General features: G+C 38.7%; 1 protein-coding gene across 1 annotated transcript in view; it reads right to left on the bottom strand.

Annotated features, from left to right (window-relative positions):
• Positions 1-18709, bottom strand: part of si:dkey-215k6.1 (transmembrane protein 132D) — a 209326-nt gene extending 190617 nt beyond the window's left edge. Inside the window, exon 1 of the mRNA XM_062417906.1 lies at positions 18658-18709. Coding sequence (XP_062273890.1) covers positions 18658-18709 — 52 coding nt within the window. The remainder of the gene's footprint in view (positions 1-18657) is intronic.
• Between the last annotated feature and the right edge of the window lie 4445 nt (positions 18710-23154).

Raw genomic sequence — 23154 nt, 5'->3', positions numbered from 1 at the left:
AACTACACCCGTGGAAGATTTACACCCACTCAAGTGCTTTTTAAATGCTTTTTAAACCTCCATTTTTTTTATTTGATTCTTGACTTTTGAGTGAAAATCATTAGTGCTAATTGTGCTCTTGTTCAACTTTGACATTTTGTTAGCGTGCATGCTACGGGGGAGGGTGTCAGTGAATGTCAGGTCTTATCAAGCCCACATGCCACACACACACACAATCACACTTCATTAACAACAATGCCTGTCCTCTAACATCATTACACTGAGTCTAACCAGCATTAACCTTAGCCTGAAAATAAACCGTCACACATGGGATGACCAATAAACATCCTCACTGTTAAACACTTCTTTTCACCTTTGTGTCCTTGTGACATCATGCACATCTCACATATGCACACTTGAGTCTTCGTCATCACCACCACCCATGAGGTTATCTTTCAAAAACGCAGCTGTGTCAATGTGTGAGTTGTTTATGCAGAGGTGTGAACTTACATTTTACAGCTTCTCTCATGTTGATCATTTGTCTCCTTCTTTCTGTATTAAAGTCTGTCACACCTTCAAGTCTTTTTGTTTAAAGGGCACATATACAGTTTATTTATTTCTTCGTATTCTATCCTTGTTGAAGTCTCTCCTTAGGACTTTTTTTTTTTGACAGCAGTGTTTGTCCCTGTGTGTGTGTGTGAGTGTGTGCTAGCATACATATGTGTATGTGTACATAACTAAGTGGAAGTGGCAGGTTACAATTATAATTAGTTGGGTGATTGGCAGTGTAAATGTGTGTTCATGTGCATGTGTGAAAGTAACAATCGTTATGAGTGTCAGCTTTGAAAGGTTCATATTTGTATTAATGTGAAGTCAACCTAATTAAAGCCTCTTATATAATGAAAAGTCAGTGATAGTTAAGGCCAGAAGCTAACAGAATACCTTTTAAGTAAGGAAACTACAAGGAGGGAAGGCAGAATTTTCATTGTTGAGTTAGTTTTACACATTTGGTTTACTAAGCAGTACTGGAAAAAACTGTTTTCTTAAAGCTTAAACTGTAAAATCTTGAAACTGATCAAAAACATTTTATGTCTTCAATATTGGAGATGCATTGAAGTAACAATGTCTGTCCTTCTCTCCTTTTTTGTCTCTGTTTTTTGTGTCAGTTTCTTGCCACAAGTCACTCTGCAGTGTCCAATATCAATATTGAATTAAAAGAGAAATAAAACCATTAAGAAGGATGAGGTAAGGTCAGCCAGAGTACAGTCAAATCTGGGCATACTGTGTCTCCAGCTCCATTTGAAATTCAATTAATCTCTCAACTTTCACTCTCATCACCCATCTACTCTCTCCCATCATTGGTACCCTCCCCTGTCTCCTGTCTTCCGAGCGTGTCTCTCTCTCTCTCTCTCTCTCTCTCTCTCTCTCTCTCTCTCTCTCTCTTTCTCTCTCTCTCTCTCTCTCTCTCTCTCTCTCTCTCTCTCTCTCTCTCTCTCTCTCTCTCTCTCTCGGCCCATCCCTCTGATCTCAGCATTTCTCATAACAATCCCGTTAACGTAGAACGCCATAAAATGAACATTAGATTTAAATTCTAAGGTCAAACATTTCAATATGAGACAAAACATTTTCGGTTACAGGAGGGGTATTAGAAAGAGGCAGTGATTTTAAACTAAGGTCACAAGTTATCAAAGAGTCTGCTATAAAAGACAGATGGAGAGATGTAAAGGACCATACTTGTGTTTGGCAAGTTCAACCCATTTCCTGTACTACAAAACCTGTATACATCATGCTACTGCCAATCATTTCTATTATTATGTGTTTTTCCAACTTTGAATTCCGAAATGTGATGTTCTACAGGCACAAGCTCAAACAATATAGAGGCAGATATGAATGTCCTACAAATTGTGGACTTTTTACACCCAAAAGACTTATATATAAGTTGTATTTTTATATCTAAAATGTAACTTTGATTCTCAAAAAAACCACATCATATGAAATGACACCAGAAGCAGTTTGGGGCATGGGATGCATCCATCAGTCTAAAATATTTCCAGTGTGCTTAAAAAAAAATCTGCAGCAATGTAAATTACACATAAACTGCATGCAAAACAATGTAATCCTTTAAATGAGGATATAGTTTTGAGGTTTAAACTGATGTAATGCATCACTTAACAACAACAAAAAACTTTCATTTAAAAGCATAATATGAAGGAATTGTTGGTTTGCTGATTGTAAAAACAACATACAAAGTTGGCCCCTCCGCCCCAGCTCAACATCTCTCTGCTCTGCTGTCTGCCTGTGCCTGCCTATGAAACAGACTTAAGGTTATACTTTAATCAAGCCGACTACAACTTCTCCCTGCTGTAAGTGCAACAAATTCAGGCAGTAAGTGCGATAGTATGAGCAAGTTATCAAACAACTGTTGAACAAGCAGAACATCAGAACTGTGTCCACCATGTTACTAGCTTCCTCTTGGGTGTGTTCTTACATTTTGACACCTTGTCACTACGTTTTTATAAAGTCCCACACTCACATCCTGAGCACTGTTATTGGCTGGGGGCTACACACCCACTGCCCAAAGGCTGACACCCAGAAATGTCCTGAAAAATAATAATAAAATACAGGCAAAGGACAGTCTCACCACTTCTAATGGGTCATAAATGATGATTGAGAGGGACTGTTTTAATGTGTATACATTATTACTTGGGAAAATCCTTCATTGTATGCCCTTAATGGATATAAAGAAATCAGCTTGGGAAGGTTTAATTGGATAAAACATTAGGTTCAATTTCAGACTCACTTTTACTTATTATACAAGTTTTGGAGGAAATGTCAGCATCTTTGTGATGTTAATAAGACATCCGGGCTTGAAGCTAACATCCAACAGATGCTGGTGAGATGTGGCTGTAAATAAGTCTGCCTATTCTACTAGCCACTTTGGAAAGCTGCCAAACACAATTTGAAGGAGGAGAAAGTGTGTGTGTGTGGAGATGAGACAGTATAAGTGGCTGGTTAAACACTGGACTTGGCCAGCAAATGTTCCCTGTAGGCAAAGATGTGAGTTCCCTGTTGGAGAAGTGATAGATAGTAAAATGGAGACATATACATGATAGAAAAAGGAGATAAAGGAAAAAACAAAAGGTCTGATAAAAGTGATGAGATGAGCTGACTGCATGGATAATAAACTGCTTTTAGCAGTACACCCACACTGCTTCCAGTGGGAATCACTTTTTAACCTAGCCTCTTTCTAAAGGTCAGACACACAGAGCCTCCAACCAGTACAGCAAAAAGGAGGGGCAAAAAGAAGACTCCTTTTATCCTTCATTTTTGACCTTCATTTTTTTTAGTTTTTGTCTAACTGTCTGTCTTTCCTTTGCATGACACAGACTCTCCATATCTCCTTTTTCACTTCCTGAAAAACCATCTAGGTAAACCATCTAGGTAAATCCTATTTCTACAGTAGTTTATATGGACAGTGACTAAATGCGGCAAACAATTGGTTAATTAATTATCATATTATTAATGATTAAAACAACATCATTCCATACCAACTCCTGACACTCTGTCATTGTCCCTCTCCCGCAGGATATTGCCTGCTGACATATACTGATCAAATCATTGGACGGTGCCAACCTTCGAAAGCCAGATTTTTTTTCCACCCTCAGTCTACCTTCAACAAATGTCTTTTGCTGAAATTTATTTTGCATATATCATAATAAATTTAAAAGAAATATATACTTGCTCTTATCTTTTTGGGGGTCATACAGTCTGACAGAAATTAGTTAACAGTCTCTCACTCACTTAATTCATCCATCAATATCGCAGATACCTGTCGTCCCCCCCTCAATCATTTTGAGGGATTGACTTATTCATACACACACACACACACACACACACACACACACACACACACACACACACACACACACACACACACACACACACACACACACACACACACACACACTCAAAAAGAAGTCATACCTATGCATAAATTCAGGACATCATGGACTGGAATACAAATCATGACCTCTGTTGCCTGTCACCGCCTGATACGTAAGAAATAGATGCAGCCTTTGCTGTCCCGTCCTAAAGCAGAGCCTGGAGCCAATTTCACGTCTTCCTCTTTCCTTTTTTTCCCTCCCCCCCAGCCACTCAATTTAAGCTTGTTGCCGCCACACTGCTGGCATTTTGGACTCAGCTCTGTTCATCTAAAGTAGCATATTAAGACAGTCGTCTGTGTTGTGGCTTGTTTTAATCATTGCATGTATTCGCCTCTTTCATAGTTTATTATGTTTGCGTTTCTGTTTATTGCTCAAGGTTTTCTCTCTCATATATTTACATTTTGCAGAGGACACTACAGTATAATCCAGATTAGCTTCCTGAAATAAAGCCTTTTATTGTTATTAAAAAAACAGAAAAAATCCAACTATGTTCAAACCTACAGTGTATCTTACACTCAGATGTCTTACAACCCGGGCGATTAACCCACTAATTAATGCTCATTTAATTAGCATCAATGTGAGTTGTGACTGAATGCTACTGCAAGGGAGTCTTTATCCTCTTCCTCTTTCTCTCCTGTCTCCATAGTGCAGATACATATAAATAGCAGGCTCCCCATTGTGGAGCTCACCTTTCAGTAATTTAGCTTACTAATATATTGTTGTTGGTGCACTTTGCTCTCTGAACCGCTGATTGTGCACTGTGAAGCCAAGGAAGAAGCTTTAGACCATTGTGGAGATTGATGGTGAGGGTGTAAATTGTCGGATGAGATGATGTAAACTAACTGTAAGGTTAACTATCAGTGAGGTTACAGGGTAACTGAGGTACACATGAGTTAAGGGAAAATTCATTTTAATTGTGGTAATGTCTGATGAAGAGCTGTGTAACTATCGTAAATCTGTGACCACCTTACGCTGATGTGCACTAGGTTGTGAGTGTGTGTAGAGAGAGAGATTTTTACATCAGATGCAGTAGTTTGTAAACCTTATTATTACCGTGTATACAAGTTTCAGGCAGGTAATATTGTTGTACCTTTTTTTCTAAACCTCCTCCCTCTCTGTGTTGGCCTAGCATTACAGTCATTAAACTTCATTATAGGGACAGTTGGTGCTTACACAGAAGTGTGTGTGTGTGTGTGCGTGTGTGTGTGTGTGTGTGTGTGTGTGTGTGTGTGTGTGTGTGTGCGTGTGTGTGTGTGTGTGTGTGTGTGTGTGTGTGTGTGTGTGTGTGTGTTTGCTGGGGGGGTGGGGGGGGTGGATGGGGAGTCAGTGTGAAGGATGGGGTGCCACTTGCACTTTACTGTAGTCAGCACACACACACACGCACACATTCACATTAAGGCACATGCAGTCCAGTTCACAAACAGTACAACAAAACAAGCTCACAGAAACACACAGGGTCACTGCTTTGTTATATCAAAGTGTGTGTTTACTGAGTGACATCTACTGCACATCTTTTATCCTCAACGCAATTCAAATCAGCAAGTAGTTTCATCCAAACAATGTGATTCATGAGAGACACGTTCCAATAAAGTTCAACTCCACCTTATAAGTGATCCATTTGTATTTATATGTGTGTTATGACCATTATAAAAGTGAAAGTGTCAAAAAATATTATTTAATATGATTATGGCTACTTGATGTCAATATGAGCACTATTACTATGTCAGAAAGTATCTAAGCATATGTTTCTTTTATAGGTAAAATGCATGTATATCATCAAAATTGAGACAGTTGTGAAACCATTTATGATATATGGTTGAATCTATCTTTTTAAACCTGTTTTCAGATGAAAATAACAGGCTTGGTGTCTATGGGCATTTCATTTATGAAAATATGGGAATATAAACTATAAACTTGCATGCTTGTTGTGTATCTGTTCAGGTACCTTTTATAAATAATGATTTGATAAAACAGATTAACTGGAGATTCAATGATTTAAGACAGCAGGATGGTGAGGATGTGCTAAAATGCCAAAAATGTTTAATCCTGACGGTTCACGCTGTGGTAATTGTGTTTTATCAGGATGCAACAGCACACTGACACACATAGATGTGGAGCAAAATGATGCTTGCATACAAACACTAACACCATCTCTCTCGCACACACACACACACACACACACACACACACACACACACACACACACACACAAAACTGATGCTTTACCTATTCAAAGTATTTCACTTTCACACTCAAACAAAGACAGGCACATGGACACAGATACATGTTCAAACATGTAAGTAGACACGCGCACCCTCACAGCCACACACGCACATATTTCAGTCACACGTAGCTCTTTCTAAGATCTCAGCTTTCCCAGTGCGCAAGACACGGATCACTCTCAATTGTCCCTTTTTTGTCTCACCTGCAGGTGTGATGATGCCACACATAAGTAACATCTGTTTAGATATTAAGTGTGCCTATGTGTATGTTTGTGTGTGTGTGTGTGTGTGTGTCATGGCTGCTCTAAGTCTGACTGCCAGATGCCTCTCTGCTGTGATGTTTGAAACAAGAATTTGCAAAAGTGACACTAACTTGAATCACCGCACATTTGTACAGATACAGATGCAACCGTGTGTTAAGGTGTTTTTTTCCCCATCCCATATAAAGACATGGGACAAAGTTCAGTTCAAAGGATTAATATTCACACAGTGAACATAAAGGACTTGAGGACAACAAAGGAAACATACTTCAGATTGAAAGACTGGCATACAGTAAAGAGATAGTGTGCTTGTTTTTGTGTGCTTCTGCTTGTATGTCTGCTTGTGTGTTTGGTGGTGGTGGTAGCGGTGGTGGAGGAGGTGGGTGACATTGAGCAGACAGTGGCAGTGGGATGAAAGTATAAGTGATGGCTGATTAGCATAAAGCCCAGGAAACCAGCCGTCTCCACCTTTATTGCTTCACTCTGCATTTACTACAACAGACGCCATTTCGCAGCCAAATATAAACAAACATTAAAAACCTAAAGGCTTTTTTTCTTTCTTTTTACAATAATGCTGTATCTGTCTTATTCTTTCCAATAATATTTATCCTTGAGTAAAGTCCATCTGGAGGATGACTGCAAACTTCCAAACTCCAAATTTCATGACTGGGGGGCTTCAGTGCAGTGGGGGAAAGGTGACGTGTGATGTGTAGCTGCAAAATCCAAGGCTTCATTTTAATAATCTACTGTAATGGAAAGTGATCACGATGGAGCCTTTGAGCAAGGCAAGTGACTCTCAATAGCTGCAACAAATTAAAGGCAGAACTAATCTGAAACAACTGTCTCATTTGAAATCGATTATTAATGTGTCATGCTTTGGTGCTCACACTTGTGTTCTTTCAGTTTCACCCTCTTTACTTTCTGTCAGCACATCAGGCTCAATCAGGCAATAACTGTAATCCATTCATTATATAGCACTCATATATTGCTCATATATATCCATATCCACTCACTCATGTAGATTACAAAATGGGTTGTACATCTCATTATGGATACAGTTTTATAGCAGCGTCACAGCACTGCACACCATTGCAGCATTAAAAGAAGAAGAGAAGAGAAGAGAAGAGAAGAGAAGAGAAGAGAAGAGAAGAGAAGAGAAGAGAAGAGAAGAGAAGAGAAGAGAAGAGAAGAGAAGAGAAGAGAAGAGAAGAGAAGAGAAGAGAAGAAAAAAACAGAGAGAGACAAGCAGCATGGTCGATATGTCATATGTAATTCTGTTATCCATATATCTCTTTAGAGCAGAGCTTCTATCCATTTAATATATATACAATAAGATTAACCTTTTGCAGCACCCAGACAGACAACTGTCAACACACTGGCTATAAATATTTCCTCACTGTCTCCTCTTTTACTTTAAGAAATATTTCTGTGCTAGAAAATCTGATATTCAGCAGAGATGGATTTCAGTATGGCCATTGTTCTGAAACAAAGTCATGGATGTTGATGACTTAATATTTTTTCATTTTTATAACAATGAAATTACTCAGTTGCAGCATTTTAGAAATGGATATAAGTTTCGAAATTTGCAGATGTTTATAATTGCTCAGAAATTTTGGAAGGGATTCAAATTAGTACAAGTTGTATCGTTGATGGATTATACTTGAAATTCATTTAGTTTACCTGGCATGGCATATAATGTTGCATAAGTAGTGTTGTTTAGATTACAGTATTTCTAACAGTGTAAATGTGTATGTTCCTTACAAATGGTCTTTGTTCAGACCTCTAACAAACTGTGCTCTGTGCTTCAGTTCACATGGAAGAACACAGTGACTCCTGTGTTTCTGAGCTTAGTTCGCTTGCTTGATGTGTCCCCACTGTCTTGTGGGTGCCCAAGGTTGGTGTATAAGGACCTGGAGCACGTAGAGAGGAACTGTACCGCCCCATCTTTTACCCCCTCTTTTCTTCCACCAAGATGAAGTGGAAGTAATGTTACACCGTCCTATGTCTTGTCACTCTTCCAAATGAAAGTGAACCAAACTGTGACTTTGAAAGTGCAATATAGATCCTCTGTAATCAATGATAATCTAATCCAAAGCCACAGCTCAGTGTTTGTTACATGGAGTTCATTAAATAAGAGCTACACTGGAAACTACACACTACATCCAGATCATATCAGCCTAAAGAAACAGGAGGAGCACTTCCTCAGCCTTTATCTAACCTTCTGTTGTTTTTCTCTGAAGTGGTCATCACCGCAGATGTCCCTTTTCATCTTCTAATACGGAATCTGTCCTGCAAAAGCATCTTCTGAGAACAACACCTGCAATAATCACATACCTGTCCCTGTAACGACCCATGTCTCTTCTTCCTTTTTCCTCACTCTATGTCCTTGTCTTTCTAATTTCAAACTGCCTCCCCACCTCTCTTTTCTAACTTCACATCCTCCCACTCACTGTCACACCATCTATCTCTTTGTTTCTCTATCTCAGCTCGTCACGTCTCCTGTCTTCGCTCCCCTCCTTCCCCTGTCTCTTTCTCCTGGTAATCCTACCCTATCTCACAACAACAAACTGGTAATCCTACCTTTCCTTTCACGCGCACTCATGCACAAAAGGGCACAGACACATGCACAGAAACACACTCAAACTCAGACAAGTACACAACACACACTCACACCACACAAATTCACACATACAGTACAGGCAGATACACAGTAGACATAAACTAACATAAACATACATACAAATACATCAATATATTCATACACACAGTTTTACCTTTGTCACTTTTTGGGGTATTGGGGACATACATTCATTTCCCTGAAGACTTACCCTAACCCTAACCACTACTTGCCTAAACCTAACCCTGACCCTGACCATATCCACGGATCCAAAAATCAGCATTTTATCAATTGGAAACAGCCTTTGTCCACAACTACACAAGCTGTGTTCAATCAAGTTGTTTGAAGTCTGGTTTGTGTCCCCAAAAGTTACACACACACACACACACACGCACGCACGCACGCACGCACGCACGCACGCACGCACGCACGCACGCACACACACACACACACACACACACACACACACACACACACACACACTATATGTATACAGTCTGTTTGTGTTGTTGTATTGTCAAGTAATCAGATATTACTAGGAGGATTTCTGATTGGCTACAAGCCCTGTGGAGTCAGATACAGGAAACAAGCTACCATTAATTAAGGTAATCCGAGATTGCCAACAGCAAATAAAAGCCTCTGTGGGTGTGTGTGCATGAAGTGAGCTTTGGCTGAACACAGCTCGGATATACTTCTCCTCTCCACGAAGGACAATACTGAATTATTTTTTTCCAACTAAAAGAAAATGTTGAGCCATACAGCCATACAAATCTGAAATATATTAAATATTTTCTGTACTGCAACAGATATGAAAACAAATGAAATACATTGTTAGTGAACAGTAAGGTGCAAAGGATGTTGGAAGGGCAGAGGCCCTAATTCATAAAAGGCGATCTTCTTGACTTCTTTTGCTACACTGTTAAAGGGGTATTTTAAACACTGCTACATGACAGTTAATAAATGATACATGCTAAAAAAATAAGTGTGTTTCAGTGAATTCTCCTCACATGTAAACCAACCCAACTCTTACCTGCTGCCGCCCCTCTGACTGACATCCTCACTTGCAGAAACTCGGCTTAAATACTGCTGACAAAAGATGCACTTCCTGGCTGCATAGCTGCCTCTCTCTCACCTCCTTATTCGTCTCTTAACTCCTCTCCACAGAAGGCATAATTGTTTCAGTAATAACAGGCAATAAGACAATGCTGATATTATATTGCTAAGATATTATTACTATGTGCCAACAAATGAGTTTAATATGATTCACATAGCATATCATAATAGTGAGGTCTGGAATACATCATGCATTTAACAATGTGATGCAATAAAGGCATTCTATTCTATTCTATTCTCCTAAATATATAATGACATTTAGTAACATTAGTTAACATTTAACAATCATGTAAATGTAACTGTATTCATGAAAAATGCAGAGAAAGGAAATATGTATTCTTACTGTACATACAGTAGTACATTAGGCATTACTTTAATGTGTGACATTAATACACTGCTGTCTGTTCTTAAAACAAAACAATTTGACGCCAAAACTCACATTAATTTAGCTAACACTGGGTACTTTCTCTCTAGGAGGCCAGCGTGCAGGTGCCCTCACGTTAATGCCCCATGTGTCTATCAGTGAGCATTAACTGATATGCTTAGTACCAACGTTATTTAAAAACATTTCCTTATTATGTTACTAGAAAATGTAATCCATCGGCATTACATTTCCTACAAAACATATTTACTGGTGCAGAGAAGCTCTATAGAAACATAATTTATAGCCAGGATTGCCTTATGTGATGTTTTGTATTGTTGATTTGACTAAGATTTGTGTACATGTATGTTTATTAAAAGGGAATTGTCTCTCTTTCAGCTGAATCCCTGCTGCTGCTCAGATTTTTTTTAAGCGATCCCACGCCAAATCTAGCTGAATAACCATTTGACATACATTTTAAAAATCCTTATATTTTCCTTGACAAAGCCTCTCTGACTGTAGTACTACTGAATTTGACATTTTATGATGCTGGAGCCAGGTGGTCATTAGCTTAGCTTAGCATAAAGACTGGAACCACAGGGAAACAGCTAGCCTGGTACTGTCCAAAGTTAATAAAACAAACCAAGCAACAACAACTAAAAATATAATATGTATTTATTTATTTGTTAATGTGTACAAAAATATGGCAATGATAATTTGTGGTTTTAAAGGGAGCTACAAGCTGTCAAAAAACAGCATATTACTTCCGCTAAAACCAATAATTGTCTATATTACATTGTGTACAGATAAAGCAAAGTGTCAATTCTTGAGCTTTAGAGGCAATGGTAATTGGCTACTTTCTTTCCACTGCATCCAGCCTTTATGCTAAGCTATGCTAACCAATTCCTGGCTCCAACTTCGTAATTACAGTACAAACACATTCAGTTTTGTCTTGTCACTTATAAAGGAAGTTTGTAATTCTTGGTTTATCTAATCTTCTAAGTTTTGCTGTAAGTTAATAAAGAATATGGAAAATCAGTGTTCCTGCCATTAATTACATACAAAACAGACACTGCATAAACAGAACCTTTTGATCCAACTTAAAATCTACTTTACAAGAAGATCAGTAACAGTAAGAGAGTTCTTCACAAGACAGATGCCCACACAGAGATGTAGATACACTCTATCCTACACACACATTGTGTTAAATTATTAACAGTAAGGATCTGAGAGGAGAGGGACAAAAGGAAGGTTAGCCATGTTTCTGCTAAATGATTCAAAAGCAATTTATTTCTCTTTTGCAGAGAGAGAGAGAGAGTGAGACAGAGACAAGGACAGTCATTTCTTTCCTTTTTTTCTGAAGACTAAGTGATTTAAGATCTAAAGAGGGACTGTGCTTAAGTGTGTGTGAAAGGGACTTGTGTTGAACTCCTGTTCCTTATTAAAGTAGAGCTTATGCTAATAAAAAAATGTCAACAGTAGCAGTTGAATAAGGAAGGCCCTTTCAATGGACATGGCTGTGCGGCTGAATCTCTAGTCAGATAATGAAACAGGTTTGTTTTATTACCGTTTCATCTTAGTCTTAGAAGCCCAATGAAAGCTTCAAAATGTGCTCTGTAATCACACAACAAAGGTTTGTAAAATGACTAAACTCCATTTCTCTCCATCTCTGGATCAGTGGTTGTTCTGGCCTCCTGGAGTGTTGATATTGGCTGTCCTCTAACTTCTAACCTTGATACAGTACATGCGGGCACACACACACACACACACACACACACACACACACACACACACACACACACACACACACACACACACACACACACACACACACACACACACAAAAGAAAAAGCCATATATTTTGAAATTAACCATGCTTCTATCTCTCTATCTGTGACCTCAGCTGCACTCTTGACCTCGTAGACTAGGGCTGGCAGGACATACTATTAGGTATTTGCCAAGATAATATGAAATACCACACTTTCTTTGCTTTATGACCTTTTTTGGGGGAGGGAGGTGGGTTCTTAAAATTTCTATTTTATTTATATACTTGCCTGTCTTTCAATGACAGTATGGTGAGATGGAGTTTAGAAAAGAAGTAAAGCAGTTGAAAGGTCACTGACAATCAGAAAATATATTTTTTCCAGACCTTAGACAAAAAGTCAGAGGTGCGGTTCAATCATCAGAGGAGAGGATAGGAAACGACACTTATGTTGCCCAAATTCTTTCTCTGATCTCGTAGTATCTAGAATTTTATCTTAGACTACTTATGAGCCTAGGCGACACAGTCGTGCACATGTTATCTTTGGGTATTGCAGCTTTCCTCCCAGAGACCAAAAACAGCATTCTGCTATGATGACAACAGTTGCCTAACTTTAAGAAAGTAGTAACTTTAAGCCATTCCATGTTTCAAATTATCATTTACACCCAAACCATGACCTTTCCCGAACCCTAACCAAGTGGTTTTGTGCCTAAACTTGACCAGACCTTAACCACAGTGTTGTCATACCATAAAACATCTTTATTTTTTAACAGTGATTTGTATCAGCTTTGTTAAGCAACGATTTAGACGGCATATTAGAGCATGCGTCAAGGGTTGATTCTGGAGTGAATACTACAACCAATGTGATCATTTAATTTTGAGGATGTGTTGGGAGTTTTTTTCTTCACATTTGGAAAGACACAGGCAAACAGTATGAAAAGTATGTAGTTCAAATGTTGGCCAACAAATGCCCATCTACCATCCACCGGTTTATTGTGGCTCTGTGGACCTGGCGGTACATATCTGGTGCTGTGATGGCAGTGGGGAGGTGACAGCAATGTGCAGGAGAAAATGGAGAGTTGCTATACCAATAGACCAATATAACTGTGATGGTTTCAAGTTGCTGTTTCCAACTTGTGACTCATAGAAGACAGTCTTTACTTCTTTACAATAAGCAGTGAAGGAAAAGAAAGAAGAGGATATATCATAGTATCAGCAGCTATGCCATGATCTGACACTAAATCGTCCTGGGTATAGTCACAGTCATGCATAAATTATGTATAAAGGAAAACTGCTTACAATGTGGAGAAAATACAGAAATGTATAGATATTTAAGGCAGATACTGTATTTCTTATATTAGTTTATTATATTAGCCACCACAGTAGAATTGACAAGATGCCATGTTTATCAATTTGTCACTGGAAGTAAGTGAAACACTCAGATATGGCCAATAAAAGACCACTTATTAACGTGGTGTGGCACAATAATGTGCAGGCTTACTGTAAATAACTAATGTAACATTCGGCTTAGCGCTGTGTATTGCGCTATAAGCAGCTTTCAGTCAGTCAGTACACAACAAACATGAAGCTTAGTCCCATGGCTTACAACTAGGCAGAAATCCCATTATCATCCATCTATCCATATCCATCTCTCTCTCTCTCTCTCTCTCTCGCTCTCTCTCTCTCTCTCTCTGCCTCCCTCTGTCAATGCCATGGCTTTGAACTAGGCAAAAACCCCATTATCATCTATCTACCCATTTCTCTTTCTATTTCCATGTCTGTCTCATTCCATCTTTTGTCTCTCCTTCCTTCATATTCCCGTGGCTTGGAACGAGACTGAAATCCCATTTATTCAACCATCTATCTCTTTTTTTCCCTACTAGATCACTCCTTCTCCGACCCCTCCTTTCTGTCTCCCTTACCCGATGGCTGAGAGCCAAGTTATCTATTTATCTTCACATCCATCCATCTTTCTATCCATCTCGAACTCCTCTCTTATAATCTGTGTCCATCCACTGTCATCAGTGTTATCTACAGGGTCCAGAGCAAAGCAGCAGTGGATTGACATTCCTTAATATACAGTATATTAAAATTACCCGTTCCTCGTATGCTGATAGATAAAAGCTGAAAATGTATGTATATATATCATTGTTCATGTGCTGTACGTTTGTAATAATATTAACATACTTTTTTAAAATTAAAATCCTCAGTTATCCAGGTAATAGGATATCTAGAAATCAAACGCAACATGATTTCACTGTTCTATTAGACTTTTTTGACTTCAATGTAGTTCTTTAATTTTGACAAAAGGAACAGTCACATTTGATGTTGAACTTCCAGATGTAATTTTGTTATACGTTTAAATACAATAATTACAGTTACATCAACTCTACTTTAGTGCATCGCTGTTTTTCTGAAATTCACTTTTCCATCCTTGAAAAGAAAAAGTTTGGCTGAAGGTCACACATAGGGTAATTGTATTCAAAGCAGTTCCAAAGGTAAAAGATTAAATTAAACATATAGTATTATATAAGTTATACTTACTGATTTCCTATTTGCGGCGTGTGTATGTGTGTTTGTGTGTGTGTGTCTGTGTGTGTTTGTGTGTGTGTGTGTTTGTGTGCGTGCCTGTGTGGGTGTGTTTGTGTGGAAGGCTGTGACTTGTTTTAGGGCGTCATCTCAATAATTCACAAGCTTCTCTTGCCCAGAGGCAGCATGCGTTACATCCGCTTACTCTATTCAACAACAAGTGCGTGTGTGTTTGTACGTGCACATCCATTTGTGTGTGTGTGAGTGTCAAGATGCATGTTCAAGTGCATGCATGTGTAATAGTGTGTATCTAGATGTGCGTGTGTCTGTGAGTGTGTGAGCCGAGCAATGCGTCTAGCAGCATTGTATTACATAACCCTTAATTATAACTGGGGAGGAAATGTGACAGCTTGTGACCTAATCCTTAATACAAGCATTACATTTTCACTATTCAAAAGAATGTGCATGTGAGGGTGTGTGTGTGTGTGTGTTTAATTTGACTATGCCAACTAAATGAAACGTGACAGCACGGCAAACACACTCCTCAATTTGGAAATGTGATGACTTGATAATAACAGATTGATGTGGCTGCGTGTGTGTGTTTGTGTGTTTGTGTGTGTGTGTGTGTGTGTGTGTGTGTGTGTGTGTGTGTGTGTGTGTGTGTGTGTGTGTGTTCGTGCGTGCGTCTTATGGGGAGAGACAGAAAAGGTTCTTGAAATTACATAGTGTGTGTGTGTGTGTGTGTGTGTGTGTGTGTGTGTGTGTGTGTGTGTGTGTGTGTGTGTGTGTGTGTGTGCGTGCGTTTGTGTGTTCCTTTAATTGTGCTGAATGACAGATCTATTACTGTGGAAGAGTACGTTATTATCAACATTAAGCGGCCTTGCGGAAGCGCACACACACTATCATGCTGTGTGATTAAAGCTGACTAACGTGCTTAATGTGTATGAGTGTGACTGGATAGTGTGTGTGTGTGTGTGTGTGTGTGTGTGTGTGTGTGTGTCTGTGTGCTTATGAAGGAGTATAAAAGCTGCCACTAGGCTTTCAAGGCACTCACTAATATGGCTTTTAAAAGCTTCTCATCTCTATGCGCCAGCACCCTTAACACATCCACACTCAAATGCACACACACACACACACACTCACATGCACACTCACAGAAAAATAAGCTCGCTGACTCACATGCATACCGTCACCCACCATCTTCACACTCACACACACACACTTCCCCTCTACTCTGTCTTGTAACTACATTAACTTCATCACATTGCTCAGCTGGATCTATTTATAGCCATCTATAGTCACACAGACTGGAGGCTAACCTCTCCTTAGCCCTTCCATGCTGCTTTTTGTTTATAACACTTGTTTTCTTTTCCCTTCCTTTACTATTCATCCAAACTGTTTCTCCACCCATTTTTATCTCTGTTAACTCACTCCAGCCTCCTGCTCTGTATGTGCTTGTATCCTCCCTCTCTCTCTCTCTCTCTCTCTCTCTCTCTCTCTCTCTCTCTCTCTCTCTCTCTCTCTCATTGCTGCCTTTCATCTGTCTGTTCTGTTCATCTTTTCAGCTGCTGCCATGTCTCCCCTTGTCCAAAAGTGGACCACGTGAAGGGAGTGAGAGGGGAAAAGATGGGAAAAGCAAAATATGACAACATAGCAAGAGAGAAAGAGATAGCTTGAACTTGTGATAGGGTTATAGGAGAAAGAGAGTGAGAGTGAGAGTGAGAGTGAGAGTGAGAGTGAGAGTGAGAGTGAGAGTGAGAGTGAGAGTGAGAGTGAGAGTGAGAGTGAGAGTGAGAGTGGGAGAGATCTGGTGTGTGTTTTGTGTTCCTGGACAAAAGGCCCGCTGTCTCCCTTTTGGATAGCAGCAAATAAGCTGATTAATGCACCACAACCAGGGACAAAATGGACACTGGCCCATATAGTGTAACAACAACAACCATCACACTGTAAGGAAAATTAAAATGTAAAGGGAAAAGGGCAAGGAGAGGAGAGGAGAGGAGAGGAAAGGAAAGGTAAAGAAAGGAAAGGAAAGGAAAAGAAAAGAATGGAAAGGAAAGGAATAGGGCAAGGAAAAGAAAGGAAATGAAAGGAAAGAACATAAGAAAAGGAAAAGAAAGGAAATGAAAGGAAAGAACATAAGAAAAGGAAAAGAAAAAGGAAGACGTTTAAGGTTTTCGCAGTTCTGCTTGATTTCTTTAACCAGACTTAATACAAAGGCAAACCATCACTGACACTTTTGCTTAAATCACACAAATAATCTGTCAAAGACACCTGGCTTAACTGAAGTACATGCAGCCTGTTGTTCGCTCCTGAAGCATCGCCCAAAGACATTTATTTTTTTTTGTCAATGTTTTCACTATGCTGCCATCCATTCTACTGTATCTTCCTCCAGCTGCGTCATCGTGGGTGCAATAATTGATGTAGATTAGATGTAACACTTGCCTCGAGCTTATAGCCAATGCTGCCAATCAGAAGTAATGCAGCATCAGCCTGTGGTCAGTAAGTAATGTATACCAAAGTCAGTACCACTCCAGCTGATTTTAAGGATTTAAGGATTTAATTAGATAAAAATAGGACTTAATAATACAATATACTGTGGTCAAAAATGCTGATGCGGTTAATGCTCTCTTGTGAGCTAATAACAGAAAATTTCCATTTATTTTAAATGCATTATTAAAGGCATTAAAAGCAACTATCATTATTCTAAGCACATTAAAAAAAAAGTAGAAATATCTTGTGACTGAGGTAAACCGCCACCTGCTAACTTAATTGGCTAACGTCAGGTAATAAATAATGTACAATCTTTCGTCAGTTGCTTCTCATTCTCATATCTCTTTGTAAAAATCAAGAACGAGCAGTCTAACATTAGCGTTAGTCTTTTTTTTAGCAAGTAACAGTCATTTGTGGTATACAAACTTATCCAGCAGTAGCCAGCTACAGTTTGCATTGCTAGCATGTTAGTGTAGTTGGCTAACTTTTTACTGTCCCGAACAAACAACTAGAAGCAAATTTAATTATTCTGATTAATTTCTTTCCTCATTCACTATTTTCCACCTTTTTTTCCTCAAAAGCAACAAGCAAACAATCAACTTATTGTTATGTAAGTAGTTAGCATAGTTCTTCTTGAAAACATTATAACCATGTTCCATTATAAATGCAGTATCCACATCAAATAAATCCATATGTCAATCAGTTTTTGACATAATCTGACAAGAAATGGTCTCTTCTTGAAAACTCAATGTAACACTGCAAGCTTCTGCTTTATACCAAAGGGGAAAAAAGAGAAATTCTGATGGTTTAATGTGTGAACTTTGCCATTTTACCAACATTACACTTGGCATGTGTTGTGCCTGCCCACTAAAGTAGAGTTTCCTATTCACTGAGACTCACAAAGAAAATAATACCTCCTGCCCTGCCTGCATCATTCTACATGGACCTTTTTAATGTCCAGCTCGAAGCCAAGCGGGAAAATCTCTTTGTTAGCTTCCCTGCTTCATTTCTCTCTGGATTCAGCCGCCTTATTACTTGTTAAGAAATCCAGTTATCCAATAATGTCTGGGGCGATGCTTGAATGATCACCTTGTCCATACCTTCCACACATTACATGGATTTTTTTTTTCTTTTTCAAATTGGTCTGTCTATTTCCCCCCATTTTTTGCTTCACATATCAATGTAAGTGGTCTCCCTCTCTTTCTCTCTCTCCCACACCATGTTCTAGTGTCAGGTTTTTCTTTCTTTGCTCAGACAGACTCCTTGTCACGCTGTCTTTCTGTTTCTCTCAGATGTGTTTAATCATTTTCTCTATTCACTCTCTTTTTTTTCCTTGATGGAACTCTCTACTCCGCAAGAGTAGATTCAGACAGAATTACCTCCCACATGGTCTCTATCTCTGTCTCGCAGCTCTCTGCTGGGTTTTGCCATGTTTCCATCCAAATGTCGTGTAAAAAGTTTAACAAATTTTCGGCGGATGTGGCAAAAAATGCGTGCACGTTTCCATGAACTACTTTCATCCAAATATTCTACCAAGTGTGTAACAACATTACATAATTATATCACACCACTAACACATCCGTAATGTTAGTAAATTAACGCATTTCACTGCCTCTTCCCATGGCTTCATGCTAGTTTCACAAATTAATTCAACAATTGAATTTCCTCCTCTCTCCACACATATTATTAACTAGTTGCCACTTGTGAATGCATTATTTTATTTTCTGTAAACTCTATATTGATTTTTCTAATACTAAAGATAGTACAGTTTGTATTACTTACTGTACTAGTAGTACAGTAAGTAATACAAACCATCTTTAAAAGGTAGTTGTTCTGTCATTCAGTTTTTTTCAACTTGATTTGAAAGAGCATGTTTTTACCATTAGAGAGGTAGTCTCATCATTTATATCTGTCCTCGTTCAGATTTTTTTCTCCTAAACCCTTTTTTCCATCTTCCTCCCCAAATCTTTACTCTCCTGTGTCTTTCTTTAAACTCTTTTCTTTTAGGGTGTGGGTTTTGGAAAAGTACAAAAATTGTCAGGAGACGGTGAAAAGGTGTGAGGGGAGGGAGTTCCTTTTTCTGACACAATCTCCCAACCTTTCTCCCTACTTATTCCTATTTTCCCTTTTGCCCCTCTCAGTATCTCATCCATCTCACAAAGCTCTGTTTTCACCCGTTCCTCTCTTTAAATTTCTCTATATATACACTCTCCCACTCTCACTTTCTAAACGTGATAGGCTCTCTCCCTTTTCATTCTCCCTCTTTCAACCCAAACTCACCCTTCCTTCTCTGAGTCAAAACTGTCAGCTCAGTGTTCTTACATCTGTCTAAATCGGGTGCTTGATTTGACAAGCCCACACTCATTCTTAATTGGATCCAAACAAACAACACAACTCAAATATCCACTTCATAAGAAACAAGCAAATTAAATCTCCTCAATCATCCCACTGGGACTGAGAGTACCAAGGAGTGTATCCAATAAGCCTCCCTTTGGAGAAGGATTTTATCCCTGCTGCCACCTCTGCGTGACATCTTCACTCATTCTCATAATTTCTGAGTCAAAAAATAGTTCATAGCTTCTAGACCATCATTGTGGTGTATACTGGGGTACAAGCTAAAGACATTCGTAGTACATAAAAGGTCATTAGAGTCCACATGACAGTCTTTCAACTTATTCAAAACCTCTGTGTTGTCTTTGAGATATGAGGGCAAAGCATATACCAATTCTTTGATATGAGAGTCAGCTTAATAAGAGAGTGGCTCTGTGAGAGATCCAATTGGTCGGCCTGGAGGATCTAACAAGTCCTCATGGATTTTAGGAAGAATGTATATAAAAGGTCATATTGGGTTCTCTTGAACCACATATTTATATTCATCCTCACTAATCTATATCCCACTTGTAAGGCCCATTTCAAGACAGTGACTTCATCCTCAAACTTTCAAGTAGGGTCTGAGTGTAGAGGAATACACACATCTCTGTCACTTAATTGTCTTTCAATTTATTTTATGTATGAGATTTTATGCTGGACCAAGACGGCCCCACCTTTATCTGCATGGGGTATGACAATGTCCTCATTATTCATCAACTCTGATAGAGCTTTTCTCTCTGACTGAAAGAGATTAAAGAGATAACATACTCTAACTGATAGCACACGTAATAAAGAGATAACAGACTGTTTGGGTTCAGTAAATATGATTTCTGGGTATTGTAAGTTCTCAAAAGTCTCTCAAAGAAATGGTTTGCTCTCATTGTCCTCAGCCTCTGGGCTTGCTTTGAACTGTTTTAAAGTTATCAAATTATGAAAAATCTACAAAATGTTAGAGAGACAGACAGAAATAGGTAGATAGATAGATAGATAGATAGATAGATAGATAGATAGATAGATAGATAGATAGATAGATAGATAGATAGATAGATAGATAGATAGATAGATAGATAGATAGATAGATAGATAGATAGATAGATAGATAGATAGATAGATAGATAGATAGATAGATAGATGGTTGAGTGACGAGTAAGAGAGTTGAATCAAATAGAAATGCCACCTTCAGACAAGGACAGAGAGGATGAAAAAAGGCTGAGAGGTTAAATGACATTATCAGAGGAGAGAAAAAGAGGAAGAAAGAGAGATGGACAGAGGGTATGAGTGGCAGATGAGAGCAGAAGAGGATAAAGAGGGACGAGAGCTTGAATAGTAGAGAGTGACAGAATAAGGCACTGTGAGGGGTGGAGAGAAGGTCACGAGGTTTGTTGTTTGCGAAATGCATCCCCTCACCGCCTGCTTTGATGTGAGAGCGCAGCCACTTGTTAAGCCAGAAGAGGAGAGGCAGAGAACTAAGTAATTATAATAATTTCAGGACATACTGTATGCTAACTGTTCAGTGCTAACCTTTGTAGAGGTAGTGCTAATGCATATATCCAGCACAATTTGGGCTTTAAAGTTTAAAAAAACCCAAACTGTTCTTCACTACCTATCAAAACACTTTTTTTCTATTTGCTGAAAACAGAGCACGACTTGGGTTTTCCAAACTAGCTTTCCTCAGGATATGGCCGACAAGGTGTAGCAGCTGTTCAATAAGCACACTGTTAAAAATGGGACTTCTGTGTCTAAAGATAGTATATAGCTAAAGTCCCATGTGTTGCTGGCCCCTATGGATTAGAAGTACATCCCACCAGAGCTTCTCTCCTGTGTCTGCCTGTGCTCTGTCTTCAACTTTTCTTTCCAGCTGTGTAAAGCTGCAGCATTATACACAATAGAAACCCCTGTGATTTCATGAAATACAATAACTCTGCTGTAAACACTACAAAATGTAAAATAATTACTCTTCGTTGTGACTACTTTTGTTATTTTTGTGTTATTCTCTATTTTATGGTTCATTTTAAGGCTTTGAAGTTAGTGGTGGTGTTGCATTGAGCTGCATTTTATGCCAAGGTGATTCTAATATTTAGTTTATTCAATTTACATATATGGAAATGCAAAAAGACAAACATCATCAACTACAGCCTCAAAACGATGCGTCAATAACAACAATAAAATATAGGCTACATTTCACAAGATAATGTATTATGGGACTGTTGCTTATTTTCTTGTTTTCAGTGTAGATTTTAAAGCTTCAACATCGGAATAAATCTGATGAAAATCATTTACACTAGTTGTTACTAACTTGGTGTGTAGGACAGACAAGGGAGAAATAAGACTAAAGGTATGTCATCTTGATTTTGCTCAAAGACTGCTGTCAGCAATGAAACAGTCTTACTCCAAAAACTTGAACTTGAAAAGATTGTTTCATCTTACTTATAATAAATAAAGATCAGAGAAATGCAAAGTTTACCAAAAAAAAGCAAGGCTTTTAGGTAATTTGTCCTAATTGCAGTTACCCAGTTTGGAAATGCAGCCTAAGGTGATGTTCTGGCTAGTGTATAAAAATAAAAAGAGCCTGTCTTTTGTACTAATATAACCCTGGCATATGTCAAATTTTCCATTAATTACAGTTAGAATATAAAATGTGAGTGTTTCTCGAGAGAGAGCAGCTACTGTATTACATGTTTTCTTAAATTTTCCAGCAGCTTAAAAAAGGCGTAAAATCCAATTCCTCCTAGCCCTCTTTGTGGTGAGGGCAAAGTACAGCTGTAGTTCAGCAGACATGCACAAAAAAAATAAATAAAAGGACTCCTGCAACAGCTGGATCGCCACCTATAACATCATTCGGTGTACTGAGGCATGCAGAAGTATTATCCTGCTTAGTGATTGTACCATGATCTGCATACACTCAGTTGCCATGGTAATATTCACAAAGTGCTGTTCACTTATGTTGACATAGGGGACATAAGGACCAGGGCAGAAACATCTCATCCTTAAACACTTCACTAAATGTTAGCTGTTGAATGAGAAAAGCACCAACCAAGAGTACTACTGACAGGCAGATAATGTAAGAACGGTTACCGCCCTCATTAAAGATGGCAGCTAAGGACAGGACATGGTTGTCATAGATTTTTAGAGAACAGGCAGAGACAAATGGGCAGGTATGGTTGGAATAGACTTACTGAGGGCTGTAAGGGTCAGGTGTGTTTGCTCTGTTCTGTCTGCTCATTGCACGATGATCAGGGTTCATATACAAAGGACTAATGTAGAGGACACACACAGACACACACTAGCAGGATAGAAAACACCTTTGACCCAATAATCAATATGGAAAAACACACACATCCACACAAATGCCAATTTCTTGAAAATTTTCACGAGGGTGGTTGCCAGTCTTGTCAATTTAATAATAGTGAAAAGGGCAGACATATAGAACATGAATACATATAAGTTTGATATAAGCACACGTTTGCGGTTTCTTGTATAATATAGAAATAAACTGTGACTTGTTG

Source organism: Scomber scombrus, chromosome 4 (genome assembly GCF_963691925.1).
Source record: "Scomber scombrus chromosome 4, fScoSco1.1, whole genome shotgun sequence".
In the NCBI taxonomy this organism is placed as follows: Eukaryota; Metazoa; Chordata; class Actinopteri; order Scombriformes; family Scombridae; genus Scomber; species Scomber scombrus.
The sequence above is the reverse complement of the archived record's forward strand: the minus strand, read 5'-3'. Positions and strand labels throughout refer to the sequence as shown.